Source organism: Phodopus roborovskii, unplaced genomic scaffold, assembly GCF_943737965.1.
Source record: "Phodopus roborovskii unplaced genomic scaffold, PHOROB, whole genome shotgun sequence".
NCBI classification, from domain to species: domain Eukaryota; kingdom Metazoa; phylum Chordata; class Mammalia; order Rodentia; family Cricetidae; genus Phodopus; species Phodopus roborovskii.
Genome location: NW_026126543.1, coordinates 76,228 through 97,500, shown reverse-complemented (window position 1 = coordinate 97,500; position 21,273 = coordinate 76,228). Strand labels below are relative to the sequence as shown.

The following is a 21,273-nucleotide window of genomic DNA, read 5'->3' as shown; positions in this document are numbered from 1 at the left end:
TTTCTCTAGTGCCAATTCCTTTTCATGGCAATTAGTAAGAGCAAACAACACAAATGTCAGACTCAGACAGTGGGGCAAAATTACACACATGTGGATCCAAAGATGCATGTTAAGGGTTAGTAGTGCCCAGCATTTTGACTTTTCAAGTGATGATAAAAAAACAAAACAAAAACAAAAACAAAAAATATCCAGCAATGCTTGATTCATGCAAATGTTGCCTGAAGAATTTCTGTTGGACAAAAGAAGTTGACAAAGAAAATACTATTGTGTGTGTGTGTGTGTGTGTGTGTGTGTGTGTGAGAGAGAGAGAGAGAGAGAGAGAGAGAGTGTGAGTGTGTGTGTGTGTGTGTGTGCTTGTGCACATGTGCATAAGTGCACGCCTTCTGAATGTGCATTAATGTGTGACTCATTTGACTTTAATAGAGGAAAATGTTCTGGGGCAGCATTTCTTTTCCTTCTGGAACCCAAACTCACAGAAAAATTTCCACTGAGCTGTAAGCGCAAATCAAACCCTGATCAGACTTTGTGACAGGAAATAGCACGCATTTTACAAAGGCACTGTGCCGTCTCTGGGAATGTTTGGAGTGAGGGATCTGAGAGGGATCAGGAGGGGACAGAGGAGTGTCAGGCACACACCAGCAGCAGACAGAGCACATTGGAAATGGAGAGCAAGCTCAGCCTTCTCCAGTTCCGCAGAAGGCTAGCAGATGGCGCTAGGGAAAAGCAGCCAGGGGAACAAGCCACTTGTGTTCTTTAAAGGGAACCAGAGAAGACACTGCAGAAAGTATGAAGTGAAAAGCTGGGTGGTATTAATAGCTTTGGCAATGAGCACTCTACTTATAGCTAGCTGCAAATGCTCAGCAACCCCCCTGCTGCACCCCCAAGTCCTTGCGGCCTGGTTAGGGCCTCATACTGACTGAAGCATTCCCTTCATTGTGCACTGGATTTTGGTCTAGGAAGTCTCCTAAGCTCGCTGGCATCTACCAGCTGTGTGACCTAGAAAAAAGATGTCAGACTTCCTGGACAGTTCTGTTGTCTCTTTAGTCCTCTGTGACTATGGGCATGATTGCATGTATCTAGTTTAGAGAGCAGGAAACGCTGTCAGGACTTAGGAATTCTGAAAGACACACAACTATAGATATGGGTTCAGATGTGTGCTTAAAGGAAGATCTACAGCAATAAACACTACAATGTCAGTTGTCTTTGTCCCCGTGAAGTGCCCCTTGGGGCACTGTATAGGTGGTAAACACTATTCAAACATTGTTAAAAGATCATTGTTAGTGTTCAGAAACATTCCAGAGGTCTGTATAGCAAGCATGCTTTCCAATGTGCATTTTCCTGTAGCTAAGCAAAGGCTGGACATGGGAATCCAACCCTCCAATTAGCAGCTATGGGACTTTTCTCTTGCTACCTGGATTCTTAGAATCAGAAGACTATCAGTTGAACACTGTCAGGCTTGAATGCCTGGAGAAAACTACATAGTGATCACAGAACATTGACCTGGCTTCTGAAAGCTCAGCTTCATCCAGAGCTGTCGGACAGTTTGTAGCAAACATTTTGCTGTCACAGGTCTCAGTGAACTATATAGATGACCTCACTACCATTTCCACCTAGGGGCACTTGTGACCTAACAGAGGGGCTTCTGTGACTGATGCTAAAGAGGCAGGGCTGTGATTGATTTAAATACAAGCCTCCCAGGCTGTGGTCGGTGCCAGGAGACCAGACTGAGATTGGTTCTTTAGATAAGCAGGCTGCTCAGGCTCACTTAGGGAATTGGTCTGGAGACTTTCAGCTGTGAGACCTTCCTTGCTGCTCCAGACCCCTCCCCCAACCCCATCCCCCAACAAAACTCTCCAGTCACCTTTCTGTGAGTGAGGAGCATGAAGAAAGAAGCAGCAGAGTACAGAGTGGTGACAATGGCAGGCTGAGCAGCGACTGCCGAGCAGTATGGAGCCTGAGCTGTAAGGACCACAGCTGCTTCCTGACAGCTGGAGATGCAGCATCTAGGCAGCTCCGAGTGACCAGAGTGATCAGCAGCGAGAAGAGGGCCACAAAAATAGAGAGATGGTGAGAGAGGGCCAAAGGCAGAGACTGAGAGATAAAAGGCCACAGGGGGCCACAGAAGAGGACATGCAGGACTTGGTCAGTGGAAGAGTCAAGTGTTTGAGGTCAAGGGTCTCGGGTGCTGGGTTTCAGCTGTAGCATTGGCTGGTATAAAAGACAGGCAGACAGGCCAAGGTAGCGTTTGTAGGGCTCAGGGTCTGGATACTAGAGGAATGTGCAAGAGTTGTAACATTGAAGGACCCTTCCTGCTGCCGTTGCTGCTGCTTCAGAGGCCTTCTGTTGCCCAGCACTGCCACACAAACCAGAGGTGCTGCCCAAACCTAGCACCTGAAGACTCTTTTTGCATACCCAGATTTCTGTCTGGGTAAAGGCAAGGGACCCCAGCTGACTGGTTACTCTGGGGTGGAGGTTCAGGGAGAAGTTATACTCTGGTCCTGAGTGCCTCCCCCTCACACACACTTTGAATTCTCCATGCTCATAGCACAAGAGCAGAGGTAACGTGCAGCAGGAATCCAGCTGGTACCCTGGCTTCCACACTTGTCCTTAGAAAAATACTTCTATCAGACAATGAAGATAGTAAGAGAGGAAGAAGGGAATACAGGGGAAGGGAGAGAAGCAAGAAGGTTGAGAAGGGCAAAGTGAAAGATTCAAGGGCTGGAGAGATGCCTTCAGGAGCTGAGAGTGCTTGCTGCACAATCAGGAGGGACAGGGTTTGGATCCCAGCATCCACAGAACAAGTCAGGTGCATGGACCAAAACGCCAGCAGCTCCAGATCCAAGGGAACAGCTGCCCTAGTCTGGCCTCTGTGAGTGCCAGGGCTCTTAACCACTGAGCTATGCTTTAGCTCTAGCTCCCTCCCTCAAAAAGATTGCAACAGAGGCAGGTACTTCAGGCGTAGAAGGGAAAAGGGGATATTGGTCTATGGGTACAAAATTGCAATTAGATTAAAAGAGTATAGTTTGGTTCTTATTGCACAGTCCAACTATAGTTAATAATGATACACTGTACACTTCAAAACACCTAGAAGAGATATTTTAAATGCTGCTGCTACCAACAGTAGCAAATATTTGAGGTGACACATGTGCTAGCTATCTTAACTTGATTGCCACATAATATGTATATGTATATGTATATATATGAATCGAAACATCACATTTCACTACATAAATTAGTACATTTTTTTACTAAATTAAAAATAAAATATAAAGTCAACATGTACCTATCTTTAAAAGTGTGATTGAGACAAATACAAAAATACAGTAGAGTGACCTCCATGCCTGTGTGTGTAGCATCTCTGCATGCCCCCAGGCCAGGGCTCACCTACCTCCATGGGGTAAGGAGCACTGAACTCCACCTCTGCAAGGTTCCAGTCACTACTGCCTGGATGGTCCACTTTCCATATCTCCTCATACAGGCCAGTCGAATCCCGAGTGTAAAGAGAGAAGACATTGTCATTCCCTTGCTGCAGCTGGTAATAGAATGAGAGGCAGCCAGACATGGGGGCTGTGGTCACCGGGGAGATGAGCTGGGCCACTTCCTGGAAGTGCTTCACATAAACAGAGTCCACGTACATATAGTGGCCTGGAAATCACACAGACAGAATACAGGGTAAGACAGGCTGGTAAGTTGCAGATGAAACTGCACCATTCTGGGACTCACTTCAATGTAAACCCGCTGGAAGGGAAACGGAGGAAGGTGATCATGAGTAGATAAATGTCCTGGCTGGGAGATGGACGCTTGAGTTTATTGCACACTACAGATGCCAAGTGAAAAGCAGTTTAAATGTTCCTTTACTCTGGATTGAAGTAAATTATCCACACAGGAAAGATGCGTCATCTTCCAAGTGTTTTCACAGATGAGTACACCACTACATCAGATGTGATTCCTTCCCAAGCCTTCTTTGAGTTGTAAGGTGCCAAGATGACTGCCTTTTATTTAAAAGGTATGTGGAGACCCTCCTGGACATGTTTTCACAACCTACATCAATTGCATACTGTGTGGCTGAGTGATACAGGAGTGCTCACGGGCTAGGGTTAGGGAGTCTGAACTTGTGATGCCACTGTTTATAGACTCTGGTGAGAACAGCACCTGGCAGACCCAGAGCCACTAACTTCCACTAAAGGCTGGAGCAAACAATATGGAGAATAGAAAGAGCTTTGATTTGCCCTTGAAGACAACCAACTTTGAATCCCATGTCCTTGAAGTGCTGGGACTTGAGCAGGTTTCTGACTTTGTCTGGGTCCCAATTTCCTGGGCTCTAGAATGAGGGTACTGTCATCCTTTGCTGTCTGGATGAGATTAGATCCAGGAGCCTTTGGGTATATAAACTCGATGAATGCTCAAGTCCTTTATATAAAATGGACTAGTGTTTGTATGTAACCTATATACATTTTATATGCTTTTAAGGGTTCTTTTTTTTTGTTGTTTTTTGTTTTTTAACTGGGTCACCTTGCTCATCCTTAATACATGGGGAGGTGCGTAGTCTTACTCAGCTTGATATGCCATATTTTGTTGATACTCATGGGGGCTCTACCCTTTCCTATAGAGGAGGAGGAAACTGGGGTGGGGGTGAGAATATAAGGGCAGTGGGGGAAGAGACAGAGAGGGGAGGAGGGGGGAACTGTGGCCAGAATGTAAAATAAATTAACTAATGTATCAAAAAAGGTCTTTATTATTTATTTATAGACAGATCCTTGCAGTGTAGCCCAAAATGGCTTCTAATCTCCAATCCTCTTAAGGCCTCAAGCTCAGGAAGACTAGAATTACAGGCTTGTGTTTGTTTGTTTGTTTGTTTGTTTGTTTGTTTTGCAGTGTTAGGATCAAACCCTTAGCTTTGTACATGCTAAACAGGTTTCTGCCACTGACCTACATCCTTGGCCCTTCTTATATATTTTAAACCACTTATAAATAACATAATAGTAATACAGTGTGATTAGTTATCTCTTTTTAGTGGATAATACCACAGCAAGTGTGTAGCATAATACAGTCACTTTTCTGATTGTGTTTGTCCACTGTTAGTTGAACCCACAGATGAGGGTTGAACCCACCAGTAGCAACAGGCAACTGTACTTTCCTCGTAGGGATGATATGAGTATGAAATGAGATTATGTATGCAAAGTGCTTATTGTGTCCCTAACATAATTGCTCAACATAATTATAAGGGAATAACAATACAGTTTATGGATCTAGAACTATACTTGTCCTGTGGTCTGCTTTCTATAAGGGGTGGCTGTTGTCACTATTTATATTCATTTATTTAAATTATGATGGAGAAGAGTTGTGTAGTGTGGCTTGGATGGAATGTTGTTTTCTATTTATAAGCCCAGAACAGGTATACCTTTAATTTTTTTGTTTGTTTTTAGGGTATAGGGCCTGGTTAATGAGAATTTCTCTTCTTCTGGTCAGAAAGCAGTAAGAACAGTAGGATCAGTACAACACATACACTTCACACATGGGCATTCACTTTGCATCTTCCTCCTGTGTAGAAGCCCTTGGTGTGCAGTCATCGAGAACATGAGAGCAATGCTGGATAAGTGTTACCCCACCAAAGCAGAGGAAAGATGGACAGGTCAACGGTCACTTTCTGCTCATGGGAATTTAAATAATCTCCTTTACTTCAACATAATTTCTCTTGTCATTTTCCTAAGGCATACAAGTGTGAATAAAGAGATACCACAGACTTGGATGCTAAGAAGCTGGGCAGAGTAAATGAACTGGGTTGGGTCAGAGAAAAGTCTAAGCTAATATTTGCTAATATCTGACATCATATTTCCCCAACAATGAGAGATGGGATCCATGATTCTATGGAAAGTGTCAGAAAAACCTTATAGCACAGGGTCTGTATTCTCACATAGGTGATAAGATGTCTGCTTCTTGCAAGGGCCTGACTTCTTCAATGTCACAGGATTGGCAGCCTCTATTCCCATCTGGGTGCCTGCCTTGGTCCCCAGCCCAGAGCTCTGGTGTTCTGTCACAGAAACTCCAAATCCAGGCTTGTGTGGCCAGTCTATTGAGTTTTAAGTGATGTTCCATAACAAAATACCACATTTGAGTTGATTTAAGCAACAGTAATTCATTGTCAGTGCTGGAGGCTCTGAGTCTCAAACCACATCAATAGAGATGGTTCTCTTGAAGGGATGCAAAAGATATGTCTCACACCTATGTCCTAACTTCCATTAGTCTGTTGATGGTCTCTAGCATTCCTTGGCTTGTAGCTCTCAGTCTTTATATTTACATGTCATTTTCCCAATTGTGTTTCTCCCTACATTCAAAGCTCCCCTTTTTCGAGGACATTCTTCATATTGGGTAGGAGTCTACCCACTTCTGCATCTTCTTAGTTGCATGCACAAGCCTACATATTATGCTTGGACTGTAAATGTCTCCCACAGTTTGGTGTTCAAATAATGGTACTGTTTGGAGAGGTTATGGATCCTTTGGGATATGGTGTCTGGAAGGTTTATAACATACCCCTGCCCATGGTCCACTCTTTATTTATTCTGATATCATTATGTTAGGTGAGAAGTCCTAGTCACATGGTCCCACCGACATGGAGCCATCAGCTGCCACATCTGCTGTTCTAGATTGCTTTTCTTGCTGTGATAAACAGCATGACCAAAGTCACTTGGGGGAGGAAAGGGTTTATTTTCATCTTACAACTCCAAGGTCACTTCCCATCACTGAGGGACGTCAAGGCAGGAGCACAAGGCAGGACCTGAAGCAGAGACGAGTGGAGGAATGCTACTTTCTAGTTTGCGTGGCTACCTTCCTTGCACAGCCCAGATCTCCCTACAGGGATGGTACATCCCACAGTGAGCTCCTCCCCCTACATCAGCTAATGATTAAGAAAAATGCCTCACATACATGGCCACAGGCTAATCCAGTGGATTCAATCCCTCAGTTGAAGATCCCTCTTCCCAGGTGTGTCATGATGACGACTGATGTTAACCCTGACACCTTCCCCACCAATGAGGGCTGAATCCCCTCATCTTTTAGCCACAGTAAATCCTTCATCCTTTAAGTTGCTTCTGTCAGGTATTTGATCGTAATGATGAGAAAAGTAATCTACTTTATTTCCAAAGGACACACTCTGAAGCACGAAGATTTAGGACTTAGTATATTAATTGAGGGGCAGCACATTTGACATATAATAAATACTCCTTGCTGTAATTTTTAAAATAATGTGTGCTTAAATCAATATATCACAAGATGAACACAAAGAACTTCTGATATGTAAGGAAGACCACTTCTTATTCTACAGTCACATGCCCCTCCCTCTAATGCAATCCTAGAGTCCAGCCTGCCTTAACAAGAACATCCTAATAATGGAGAATGCACGTGTTTGAATGACTCCATTCACTAAGAATTCATGGGAGTATAAAAACAGAGCTGAAGTCCTTTTGTTATATGTCACGAGAGTGAAACTATTTACAAGGGGACTGGCAGGAAGAGAGAGCTGTAAGATTTTGTTTCCTCCTATGGGGGCAGAGGTGGGTCAGACTTCTGTAGCAGAACTTTCTGTGGGTACTGAAACTGCTTTGTCAGTCTCAACTGCTTCACCAGTGGATTCCTGACTGTGTTCCTATCAAAGACTCGCCCCTCCACGATGTTCCTAGCCAGTGAACGAGCAATCAGGGACACTACAGCTGGGCTATTCTGCTGGAGGCCTGGCCTCACCTCTTTCTCAGGATCTGCATCTTGTAATGAAGGTGCTTTTTCACTCAGGGAGACATTGTCACTTCTGTCACCACCAGGTACTCTTGCATCTCTGTACAATATGAAACTTTCTAGTATAGGGACTGTGTTGGTATAGTTGGTATAAAGGTGAAGTCATCTGGACTGGTCTTGCTTTGTTATTCACGTTGCTTTTAAAGTAACTAAAGTTAAAGCACAGTCAGGGAACTAGCTTAGTGTCTGTTTCTAGTGGAACTCAAATAGCCACAGCCAGAAAGAGAGAAACCATTCTTCCCACGGTGAGATGATCTATCTCCAACGAGTCTAGAAAGCCCCTAACAGATCTACTGGAAACAACCTGTTCAACTCCAGGGTTGTGTTGTTTTTTGTGCTGAGCTAGAGAAATTTCTTAGCCACAGCCCCATTACAAGCATATCTTTTCAGCTGACAGTCATCAGATGGTCAAGGAGTGTTTTATTTACCTGCTGTGGGAATACTGTTTTTATGCCAGCATTAGCAGTTAAAGTGTCTCCTAACAATTCATGCTTAGGTGCTGAGCCAAGCAAACCACAGGCACATTTCTGGTCCAAAGAGCATCCAGAAAACAGAATGTGACTTGCCCAAAGTGAGTCAGAGAGGTTGCCAAGAGTGCTACCAAGACTGCTGACACGGTCTCTGTCTCACATGGAACCACCAGCCTAGTCCACAGTCAGCTGCCCATCTTTTCTTCTCCAGCATTCTTTGTTGACATATATTCACAGGCATAACATGGAGTATTTTACCAAGAAAAAAAGAGACAGCTCACCACAAGTTTATCATCTGATTTAAAGGGGTTAGGATGGTTCAGAAGCCATTGTTCAGGTGTCCGATCCTGGAGCCCAGGCTGGAGGGATGACAAAGCCCTGGCTGAACCCATCTCTGGTGAAATCTGCTCTGAGGGGAAGCATCTGGGTATTAGTGGGAGGAAGAGGGCTATCATTGTGCTTCTGTCCATAGGTGGAAAGAAGGTAGCTTGCCGTTCTAAGAAACCATGTCTAGCACCTGGCACTGTGGGAATTTTCTTACCCAGTTCTGGCCAATCCGATGTGGCTTAGAGTTGGTTGGGTTTCTAGTACCTTAGGGGAAAGATGATTTTTTAATCAGCTCATTAGGATCTGGGTACAATGAAACTCAGATAGATGTGAACCTACTACAGGTGTAGTCTAGTTTAACAGGATTTTATAAACAAACAAATCATTGTAGAGCCTTCAGGCCCAGAGTTAAAAAAAAAAAAAAACTTTAGGCCAGGCATGATGTATATCCCAACTCCATAGAGGCCTAGGTAGGAAGATCATAAATTTGAGTCTAGCCTAGGCTATATAGCTTACCATGAGAAATGCTTTCTCAAACCAACCAACCAGAAAAACCAATTTAATGAAAAATGAAAGACTGTAAATAGAAACAGTGTGTTCCCCACGAGGCTAAGAATCAGGGTGTTCATCGCCACTTCTCTGTGGGTTCTGCTGCTTTGCCGCACTCAGGAATCCAATCTATTAGTACCCAATGCTTAGCTATACTTAAAAACCTGAGGTTTCTGCAGGGTAAAACACTGTTAATTCACTAGAAAGATAAATCTGTGGCAATATCAGCTAATACTTAGCCCTCCTGTGTAATGCCTGAGGGTAGTCCTGAAACTTGCTTTTGAAGAGAGCCTCCCTTCTTCCTTACAGCAACCCTCTGTATTATTCGTGAAACTTTTCCAATAACCTTAGCAGCTCCTTACCACCGTCCATTTGCATGGATTAGGAGGACTCAGAGGACAGTTTCTGGGTATGTATCTTCAAAAAGCCTGGCTACCCACAGTTCCCCTGAAGATTGCTCACAGCTTAACCATGGTGCCAAAGGCAGCCTGAGACTAAGTTAGGATTCATTCCATGCTGGCCACATTTATTTGCCCTAGTTGCTTTGTCTGCTTCCATCTTGCTAGCTACCCAGACATGCTGCCTCCTGGTGCAACTTGGGCTGAAGAAACATGTTCCAGATGGAAACAGCCACTTGGTTGCTGCCAAGATGAGTAGACAACACTCAAAGGCAGTGAGTCAATTCACCTACTTTGCCACGTTGCATATCTGATAGCTATCTTCAGGAAGTCTTAGTTCAAGGGTGGGAGCGTGTCTTTAATAGAGCCAGACTCCATTCTTTTTATACAGCATTCAAAAATGAAATGTGCATGAACATCAGGTGGTGCTTTGCTATAACTTGGATGTGAAATAACCCTCAGAACTCATAAGTTGAAGCCTTGATCCAGGGGAACAGCTAAAGAGGAAATGGAAAAGGGAAGTTGCCATCTACCCTCACCATCATATAGGCAGACAGTTCCAAGTTCTGCAATAGCCTTGGACCTTGACACAAAGGTGATCAGAGTTGTTCTTAACTTTTTAATGTGTGTGTTTGGTGTATGCTTGTATATGTGTGGGTACAAGTACATGTGAATTATAACACTGATGTTTAGGAGTCTTCCTCAGTAGCACCCTCCTTGTTCACTGAAGCAGAGTCTCTCAGCTGAAACCAAGGCTTGCTCTAACTAGTCCACTGAATCTGCCTTCAGAGTTCTGGAACTAGAGGTGGGCCGCCCCACTTACTTCCATTCTAGGGATCTGAACTCTGGTCTTCATGCTTGCATGACAAGCACTTTACCCAGTGAGCCATCTTCCCAGCCCTGATCAGATCAAAGTCCTAGAGAGAACTTCATCAGTGAAAATTAAGTTTGTACAGCACAGACAGAGGGAAGTGCCCACCCTTTCCTGAATGAAGGGAGAGGCAAGAATTTGACTGTAGAGCTGTGGGGACAGAGCTGAGAAGACAAATTTTGTTGGCAACGACTTTCTAGAGTTTGATGGAGTAAAGACACTGACTTTTTCCTTGGCCTGAGTGGGCTACAGCACTTCAGAGAAATCCTCTTAAGAGGACTGCCTGTGTGTATGGTAACACCCATTGAGAAGGTCTGACAGGTCCCATTACTCCTAAAACTTGAAAGAGGTTCGTATAGTCAACGAGAAATAGCATCATTCCTTTCTTGGGACTGTAGAGTGCAATTCTCATTGGCTATGGCAGCAGGCAGGTAAAGTGTTTGTCCATTGCCCTCCTTTTATGTTCTGAACCCTATTATTCTTTCCCAATGCCAAAAAACACCAGCGTGGTAAAGGGAACGGGGAAAACCAAAGAAGAGAAAAGTGAAGACCTAGAAAGAGACAAAGCTCAAACTTCTCCCTGTTGTTGCTGCTCTGTGGAAAAGCCTGAGAGATCTGCATTGGATAAGACCTGTGAGCTATGCCCTGGCGGAACTTAATCCTTGGAAAGGAGGCTGATATGTGAAGATGACTAGGAAGCCACAGAGGGAGATCCAAAAGAGCTTGTGTGAAGGCAATGCTGAGGGAATGTGAGGAAATGAACAAAGCCACAATCCCACTGGGTGCTAATGCCATGACCCGAGCAGTGGAAGGATGCACAGAGAATGAGTAGGTGGCATTGAGCTGACAGTTGGGGCTCCATCCAAATCAAAGTGAGAAAAAATGGCATGACTTCTGGAGAGCTGATTCACCCATCTCATGGGCTTTGGAGGAATAAAATAATCCTGATCTTATTTTGGGTTTGGAAACCTTGCCCAGCTCCTTGCAGAGTGGCACTCTGAGCAGCTTAATTTTAAAAACCTCAAGCCTCAGCAAAATAATGAATTCTCCTTATTATCTGTTCATCAACTTTCTTCTTTTTGCCAAGGTGCATAGAAAACAGTACTGACCTCAGCTGTCAGCAAGTTACCTTCTGAATCGAAACCTTTTGTTTCGATCCATGAAATATTAACAAAGAAGAAATCCCTATGTGGTGAGTCAGAGTTGGGCAAGAAGAGAAAACAAGATAAAAATCACTTCTCCTACATCTCAAAGAAATCCCTCAATTCTTAGCGCAGTGTCTGTTTTTGTCATTCAATAGGAAGTTGGGGACAGTGTTCATTTGAAAAGTCAGAGCCTCACTGTTTGGGGGAAATTGTTAAAAACTTGCAATCAAATCAAAGAAAACTGATACCTACATTGCTTTCTGCAGATTCTGTATTCACCGTTCCCTTTTCTACAACACAAAGACCCAGGAATGTCCTTCTACACCCTGGTCTCTGCTGTGTGATTCTCCACTTCTTACCAAAGCAAAGGCTTAAGTTGCTTGCAGTATGTGAGTGAACATGTAATGAGTCCACAGAGAGGAAAATCTGCTGCTGCAGGCAGACATCGGACCATTTAATCTTCCCTTCGCCACCCAAATTGATCAGAGTGCAGAGACGATCAATATATCCAATAGAAGGCAAATGAAATAAGAAAGGCAGTCTCTATTTTCTTTAGAGTATCGGTAGTTTTATTTTTCTGCAAGAGTCACACTGGGAAAACCTTTGCATCTTGTGGGCAGAACTCTTTAGGTAAATATTTTAGATTCTTTGGAACTCATTGTTTTTAATGCCCTATCCTAAGTAAGGAGTGGTTTTATGAGAGTTCGTACACAAAGTGGAGTCCACCTAAGAGAGGATTTACATATGCCGCAATGGCAGAGTTGGAGGAGTGGGGCTGCCCTAATGGATTTTGGGTCTGTCTTAATTTGATTGTTTCTTGTTATGCCTTGTTTGCCATTTGGAAAGGGAATGCTTTCTCTGTGCAATACTATGTTGGAAGTATGTAACTGTTTGTTTTTTTTTTTTTAAATTTTATAGGGGCTCATAGTTAAGAAACAATTTTGACAGTGTTGGAACTGTTGAGAAGTATAGGCTTTTTTAAAGTTGGATTGAATGCATTTTATAGTATAATGCAGTCTTGAGCTCATAGAGACAAAGCATGAAAGATTATGGCTTAAAAATGTTTGGGTATCAAGTTGACAAGGAGTGGAGTCAAACTGGTAAGTATAAATTGTTAGTTTGACAGATTTTAGAATCAACTTGAAGATGAGCCTTTGGATGGGTCTGTTGGGGGCTTCTCTTGATGACATTAATTAAAGTGGGAAGACCCTCTCACCGACAATCACATTCACCCGTTGTTTTCTGTTTCTTTACTGTGGATGCTCTGTGACTGACTACCTCAAGCTCCTGCCATTGTGACTTCCCCTTTGATAATGAACTAAATGGTGAACTATGAACTAAATAAACCCTTTTGTATCTTAAGTTGCTTTGTCAGAGTATTTCACATCAACAGGAAAGAAACTAAGGAAACATGCCACCAAATTACTGGTCTGGAGAAGGACATTTTTTAGACAAGATCTCTTTAAAGTTCATGACTTTTCATATCACCATAGCATGCAAGAATGCTTGATATATATGTACATGTTGTTTACAATGTATATATAATGAGCAGGTGGGTGACTATGTGACATGAGAGGTCATGAAGAACCTCTTCCTGGAGGTCAGCTGATGGCTTGCTGGAAGGGAGTTGTAAGCTTTCTCTAGACTTTCCCCACTCAGCCATAGGGTCTGATGCTTTTTTAGCTTTCCATATCAACTCAAGGGGTACTGAGCAACGCTAGTGGGCAAAGCTGTTTGCCTTTGGGAGATATTTTAGAAATAGCTAAAGGAAAGCAGGAAGGGTTGGAGAATTGAGAGTAGGAAATAGGACAAAGTGAACAGAATACAGAAGCAAATGCAGTAACAGATATGATGACCTCCCCATCAGTAGAACATAGTGGCCTTCAAGGACAACCAGAGTGAAGTCATTTTTTCTTTACCTTCTGGTCAAGACATCACCAGAACAAGGCCCTTGGTGCCTTTCATCCTCTTTTTCTTTTTTCGGTGTCAAGTACAATGTGCTTGTAAGTATTCAGGAGGCTCCCACACAGTTCGGAAATAGACCTCCATGGGTGCTGAAATCAGGGATTTTAATGTGCAGCACCAGGCAAAGAGAGAAAAGTAAAATATTGTAATGCAAAAGCATCTTAAAGGTCACTAAATGCAAATCCCTCACCTCGCCTGCAAATAGATTAATGGCAACTCTGAGAAGCTGAGGGGCTGCTCCAGGAAACCCAGTGCTCTGATAACTGAATATAAGCCATGGGACTCCTGATTTGACTCATTCCCTATCCCTCACTGACCCAATATGGCCAGAGTGGTCTGTGGCCACCGAGGGAGCACTGTAGATCACACCCATTTAAGGGGAGACTGCATTCAGGAAATACAGACATATGAAGAGTTTGACACTAGTCCATAGGCTGGTCTTGCTTTTCACCGTCAATGAAGGTGACAGTGGCACTGTGAATACCATCAGAAGATCATGCTGGTCACCTCCTTGGAGATAATTTTTGAGTAGCTTAGAAAAGCGCTCTAGTGCTTGCCCACAGTTGTACCTCTGTGTAGCTGTGAAACAGAGACCCATGATGATCATAACTTCATCTCCCTATCATTCTCTGCACTCGATTTATAAGATACAACAGAAGGACAATCACCAAGCTAGCCTCACGAGTAAGGAGAAATTCACCCAGCTTTTCTCTTATGAAACCTCAAGAGACTGTTAGCAGCTTTATTCATTTAAACACAGGTTTGAGGGGTGCTGACACTTTATTGTTCTGAGTTAACCTGTCTTTTACAATACACAGATTTGTGGCCATGCTACCACTGGCCACAATTCATTCTGCACAGAATCCTCATTCCTAGTGTGGATTCTGTGGCCTCAGTGGATTGTGTGTCTTCAGGTTCAAATATGGGTTAGGCATAATATTTCAGCTCTCAATATTACCAAAAGTGCTAAGCCTTTCTTTTTAAAATTAGGAAGTGAAAATGTTTTTCTTGTCATAGTTCCTTATGTGACTAACCCTAATTCTATCTAAAGAGCTACTGGGGTATTAATTTATTATCTTATTCTGTGTTTTTGTCCTTCACCTTGTGAGGGAGGGGTTTAAATAAGTTCACTAGACCCAAGATAAAAGATAAATAGGTGTTTTGTTGGGGAACAACTTACTCAGGTAAGAGTAAATGACTAACTACAGCCTTCTTGCTCTGCCCTCCTGAATGTCTCCAAAACCCAAGAGAGCGAGTACCTGCTGCTCCTCTACCTTAAAGGGGTCACAGGGTCCTCTCTGCACCCGAAACCACGCCCAAAGGGTGTGGCCACTACTACAAGTTCACTGGCAAGATGAAATGCCACTACAATCTAGCAAGACAATCACCTTTAGGGTGATAGTATATCCACTGTGTGATGTTGTCTCACCCCACTGGTTCAAAGACCTCTGCTGGCTTTCTATTGTCAGTGAATTTGAAATCAGCTCCTGCATTCAGGCTTTTTAGAATTTGCTCACACTTTGCTTTTTCACCCCACCCCGCCTCTCCTTGACTTCTTGTAGTTGGCACAGCTATTCACACCATCATAGCTTCTCTCCTATCTCCCTTCTCCCTGTAAATCCACACCTCCCCTTCAAATTTTCATTTGTCATGACTTACAAAGGTTCCTTTGTCTCTGAATATCTGGGACTTTGCTTTCAACTCTGAGTACCCACAAGTGTCCTTTTATCTCTGAATATTTATCTCCTTTCTTTTTGGAGGGGAAGAGGATAATTCTGACAATAGTTGACATATGTGATCTTGTTTGATGTCCATTTATGGAAGAAAGAGGTTCTCTTTCCTGGGACATACTTCTTGAGGTTTGGAAGCGCCTGGTGGCTTGTCATTTCAATTGACATTTTCTTCATTGTACCCAATTCAAGATCAAATGAGTGAAAATGCTAGATGCAAAATTGGATTTGTCTTAAGCAGACAAGCCCCATGTGCATGCATAGCTGGCTACTTAGAAGTATTTTTTCTAAGTAGCTTGGACATGTTGAAAAGGAAAATAAAAACCTGTAAAATAGAGGCTGAAAAGTAGGAGCTAGCTAACCCTTTGCCAGCTCATATCATATTTTTATTGTGTTTAGAAAGTATTCACTAATTTTTACATATTAGGGATATTTCAAAAACCATCCCTTTTTGATTATTTTAAGGAAAAAAAAATCAGAAGACCTTGTGAAGTGGGCTCACGTTCTGATAGAACACAACCGGATCTAACTGCTCTGCACATCTCAACTGCCTAGTTAGCCACGGCCCTCACCCACCTGCATGCCACTTGTTTAATTTGTCTGCTTGGTCCTTGTGGGAAACTGAGTCTGAGACTGTGGATACAAAGGACGGACAAAGAGAACAGTGATCTCAAGACATAGACTCCTGAGCCCAGTTGACCTGCAGAATGGACACGCTGGAAGCAAAGTTCAAAACATACTTTCAAACATTTAGATGACACAAAACTGCAGTCAATGAGGGACAGCAAGGAACCACAAACAGTTGTCATGTGTCCAGGTAAGGGTCCATGCTGTCATCATGAGAAATGTAACCAGACCAAATGGAGCCTTCACTATCTACTAGGACCCGTCAATAGTGAAAAAGAAAAAGATCCAGCTTTCTTACATTTGCTCTTGAGGGAAAGTCAGAATCTTCTCAATACATAGAAAAGGCCATAGAGTCGAGGACCGGTCTTGCAGATGAGGAGAAACCAGGGACCAGGTGTGACAGTAAGACACAAAGAACTGCACCCTTGCTCTAGCTTCCCTTCCAGAGGCTTTCTCCTCCCTCACCAAGAACCTTGCCTCTGCATTTTCCTTGCTGAGTGCACTTGACCACCAGGGGGCCCTGTTGCACACGTCATACAGAATAATCATTAGTGTTGATGGTCTCCTGGGGAATTCTTAGGAAGTTGCCAAAAACCTGCAATCTATTTTTAATGAAGATCTGGATTACTCCAGCCTTGTCTTAAGAAATACAACCAATAGATAAGAAGTATAACATTCCACAGATGTGTGAAAAACATCGAAGGTGACAGATGAGCTAAAATCTTTGCCTTTATGTCTCTGTCTCACTGACTGTCCTTTCCTTCCTTCTGCCCTCCCTCCTTCCTCCCCATCTCTCTTCCTTCCGTCCTCCCTTCCTTTCTTCCTGCTCCTTCCTCCCTCCCTCCCTCCCTCTCTCCCTTCCTCCCCCCTTCCTTCCTCTTCCTCTGAGTGTGATTTCCACCACCCTTTCTTCTGTTGACAAAAGTCAGGAAGTGGGAGTTGAAGGCAAGGTTCACCCTAGGAAGAAGCCTGCCTTTGTGGCCAGCTCACCCTGCTCGCTCCTGAATGTGTGATCCTGTGGGAGGATGGAGTGGGTGTTCTTCTTAGTTCCTCCTCCAACAAACCAGTTCACGTTGGGATTCCATCGGTTCACAAAGCCACAGAGATGGTTTTCTTCAAAGTCACATTCTGGAGGAAGAGGCATAGATAAACGTTTCATATGTGACCCGCAGCCACATCTGGGGACACCCATATTCTCTACAGAGTCTGCCTGCCCTTTGTCATTTGGAAGGCTCTCTTCCAATTTCTGTGGGCCAGAAACTCTGAACAATGTTGGTCAAGAAGAGAGATCCAGTAATGAGTTGAGCTCTGCATCATCATTGCCTCTATGAACTACAGCCCTTTCTCCCATTAGCTGTGTGACTTGGTGTGAGACTCACCATCTCCCCGGGTCTGTTTTTTGATATGTGAATGGGAGACAACAGTCCTGAATCATCATCCTACTGTAGGCATGGGCAGCACTCAGTACAGCACCAGAGCACCAGCCACACGACCCATGCTTGATATAAGCTGACGACGTTTGTCAGTCATTAAATTAATCAATCAGTCAATGTTTTGGTTCTGGGGACCAAATCCAGGGTCTTGCACATGTTAAGCTCTTTACCACTGACCTAGGTTCCCAGCTCCACTGTATTTTAATGTACCATTTTAGGGTTATTCCCTCAGCGCTGGATATTTTCTGCACCACCCTTTCTGTTAACCTGCTGGCCCAGTCCTCCATCTCTTTATGATGAACAAGATTCCCAGAACTCCCCTGCTTTTCTGATAAGAATCTAGTCAGAATAGGTAGGATAGGCACCCACCTGGCTTAAGATGAGAAATACAGAAGTAAAACCTTTGTGCTTGGGGACATTGACATGTTTGCTATACATTGTTCCCCATTCACAAATACTTTTAGCAGGAACAGGGAGTTTATAAATCTAATCCAGCCGCTGACACCATAATCTGCAATTGCAGAATAAAGGACGATGTCCATCCCGATCTTCTCTATTGCTCTATCCACCTTCTTACTGGGTTCCACCAAAAGGAAGAGAAGGAAGGTGATGCCAGAGCCAGTGGCAAGCTCCAGTCAATGTTGAGGCATCTGGCAGATACACTGAGTTTTTTTCTTTTGTAATGTTACTCTCCCACTTTCTCCCCCATCCCTGGTTTAAGGTCCTCCTCATCCTGTAATCCCTGTAAAGTCAGGGTCTCTTCCAGGAGTTTGCTAGCGCCTAGGTATCTGTGTTTCCCTTGTCTCCAACTCATGGAAACCAGTGGAATCATCCAAAAGCCACAGCTACAGGTTGCCATGGTGAGCAATGCCCCTTTACAGAAGAAACAGCCTGGCCAGAAGCAGTCTTGACCATACAGCCTCTGTTTCCAGCTGCTAGTAATTCATTCTCCCTTGTCCCATTGGCTAGTCAGATAACAGCTTATGAGTCGTGGCTGGTCCTAATTCTGGCCACAGTGCCTGTGCCCGTTGGTGACTCTACCCTGCACAATTTTGTGTTCTCACTCATTGATGTTGAGGGACTTTCTCAAATTACAGAGGCAAGGCTGTATCCTCCTCCCCCACCCCTGGCCAAACCCCGGCATCCCAGCTCCCACCTTCCTGCCAGGATCCTAGCTGGTAAAGTTATCATCGAGCACTGACAAATCTCCAGATTTCTTTTCAAATTTCCAGTGCAGTACCTGCCAACTGATGCTCAACATCTAGTGCCAAGGGCTGCCACAGCGTGTAATAAAAAAGCAAAATCCCTGTCAGCATGTCAGGCACTAGTCTAAACTTTTTCTACGAATTCACTTAATCCTCAACATAGCTCCTTGAGAAAGGTGCTTTTATTAACCCAGCGGCACAGACAATGAACCAAGAGAAGTGGGCAGAGAGCAAGGAGGGGCGACAGCGTGGCAGGATATACTTATGTGGCAACCTTTTTGTTTCAAACAAACCAGAAGCTACCGAATCATCTGTGCAAAAGAAATGAACATTTCTTGAGTATCACCCTTCAATCCGTCTCTTCTCAGTCCTCACAGGAATCAGCTCTGTTTTGCTGCTGACAAGAGCAGGGCGGGAGATGAGGAGATGCACCGAGAGACTGAGAGCTAGCAGGTGGAGGTGCACACACAGTGTGTCTGACTGTTTCTGTGCATGGAAGGGCAGCACCTAGACTACTCATGGGATGAGCCTGGATGGAAGTTCTGTCTGTTTTCCTTCCTTGACTTACAGGTGTCAATGACAAACCAAAACAGAGAAGCCACACCACAAGGCATTAGCACAGGCTCCTTGTACAGGATCATCTTTGACTCTCCACTCCCTTTGGCCCTGTTCCTCTGTCTCAGTACTGTCAATGTTGAGGCATCTGGCAGATACAATGAGTTTTTTCTTTTGTAATGTTACTCCCCCACTTTCTCCTCCATCCCTGGTTTAAGGTCCTCCTCATCCTGTAATTCCTGTAAAGTCAGGGTCTCTTCCAGGAGTTTACTAGCTCCTATGCATCTGTATTTCCCTTGTCTCCAACTCATGGAAACCAGTGGAATCATCCAAAAGCCACAGCTACAGGCCTGTCCCTGCAGGCTAACTCTAGCACCCACCAACCTCATAATTCTGGGACCCAACATCCCTGCCCTGAAATGAGTTTCTGTAAGAACCTCCCTGTGGGTTACTGACTGCTTGGCTCTGGCCTTTGCATCTGTATGTTCAGATCCTTTCTCCTACAAGCTTTGCCCCTAGACAACCTCTTCCTTCTATGCCCACATGCACAGACACCAGCCCCTCCGTGCAGTACTCATTGTGTAGAGACAGATGAGGGGTAGTCAGCTACCCATGGGGTAGGGGCAGTCCTTTTTGCCTTCTCAAAGCTGTCATGCAGACAATCAATCCTGCCCATATCTGGTAGGATCTAAGTGACAATTTTGATGATTAAGACAGCAGTAGCATGTATCAGGAAAGTAGGTAACATGATGGATGTTTACTCTTCTGGAAGAGGCCACCAAAAATTGAGTTCACAGCAAGGCAGCAATTGTTTTTATTAGAACTGGAAGAGGTTAGAGTATCGCTGGGGGTAAAAGTGACTGCTTCTCCTTGTTAATCCAGCCAGTTCGATCAAATGCTAATGAGCCTTTCCACACTGAATACTGAGGATCAATGTCCCATCTTCAGGTGACCCTAACAAAGGACAGAAGCTACTATGCTTGTTTGCAACACGCTCTATGACACACTTGGCCTTTAAGATCGATTTAGTGTTTTCTGGCAGTGGATTGTAGAAAGAGATTTGCGTTCCATTGCCATGATCACAAAACCCACTCACCAATACAGTAGCCAGCTGTCATCTTGATTTCAAATAGGGCAATGCTGGCTGTGTCTCCTTGTCCCAGGACACCTTCTATCAAAACCTGTAGAACATAGGGGGGAAAGGGGAGTCAGGCATCAAACACCATGTTTCCTGTCCAATATTTCAGTTCTTAGGAGATGTTGTTCAGTGTGATTCATGGTTTCTGAATGTGACTCTTACTTTTTACCTGTGCATACATGAACACATACATGTACACTGAGGACTTTGACATGAACAAAGTGTTCAACAGGTGCTCAGAGTCTTCCAGTGCTACCCTAACTTCCACATCCTCCTGTGTTCATGGAGGCAGTCATTGGTGGATGGAGAGGAGAACTGTGTTCCTGAAAAATCATGTGCTGAATGGAACTGAGGGAAGATGATGCAGGGGCAAAAAACACCAAACCAAACAAACAAAAACCACAGCCACCACCAAAAAATAAAACAGAACACCCCCCCCCAAAAAAAACCAGGTAGTGTGTTTGGAGAAATCCTTGGATGAAAAAGCAGGGAGCTCAAATCTGTCAGTCAGAAATCTGCATATGAAATGGGAAGTTAATCCATAGTTTCTACTTTGATGTGAAATTGAGAATTTTGTACAAAGAACAGATAAAAGTATGACAATTCATGTGGTTGACTTCAAGGAATGTTAGAGTTCACAACTGGCCCGGTTTCTCAAGTAGATTTTTCTTCTGTGGCTTTAGCAGGATATTTTGCAACTGTGTGGGTAGATTTGGGGTCTGATAACCATTGGAGAATGGTGTGAAATAGGAACTCAGACTCTATGTTCCTTTCCTCAGTGACTGCCTGATCGGGAGAGACTCACAAGACTGGACTAGCCTGAGACGCCTTGTTTTACAGCCTTGCAAAGGAGAGGGTTGAGCCTAGGAATGGAGTGCATTAGGAATTGGGTTCTCCTGGTGGCTCTATTGTGTCCTCAGGGACACACACTCTCATATGTACCACACTCCAGCTGCATTCCCTGCTCCCCTCTAACCCCACCCCTTACATTTCCGTCTTCCTCTCAGAGCTGATGGAACAATTAGCCTCTCTGAAAGGAAAAGGAAACATGCCTGGGAAATAACTTTTCTCT

General features: G+C 44.0%; 1 protein-coding gene across 1 annotated transcript in view; it reads right to left on the bottom strand.

The window, feature by feature from the left end:
* The window catches only part of Mamdc2 (MAM domain containing 2), a 146,091-nt gene that overhangs the window by 53,366 nt on the left and 71,452 nt on the right, over nt 1-21,273 (bottom strand). Inside the window, exons 4-6 of the mRNA XM_051200155.1 lie at nt 20,160-20,244; nt 16,861-16,998; nt 3,389-3,645 (exon numbers count right to left, since the gene is read on the bottom strand). Coding sequence (XP_051056112.1) covers nt 3,389-3,645; nt 16,861-16,998; nt 20,160-20,244 — 480 coding nt within the window. The remainder of the gene's footprint in view (nt 1-3,388; nt 3,646-16,860; nt 16,999-20,159; nt 20,245-21,273) is intronic.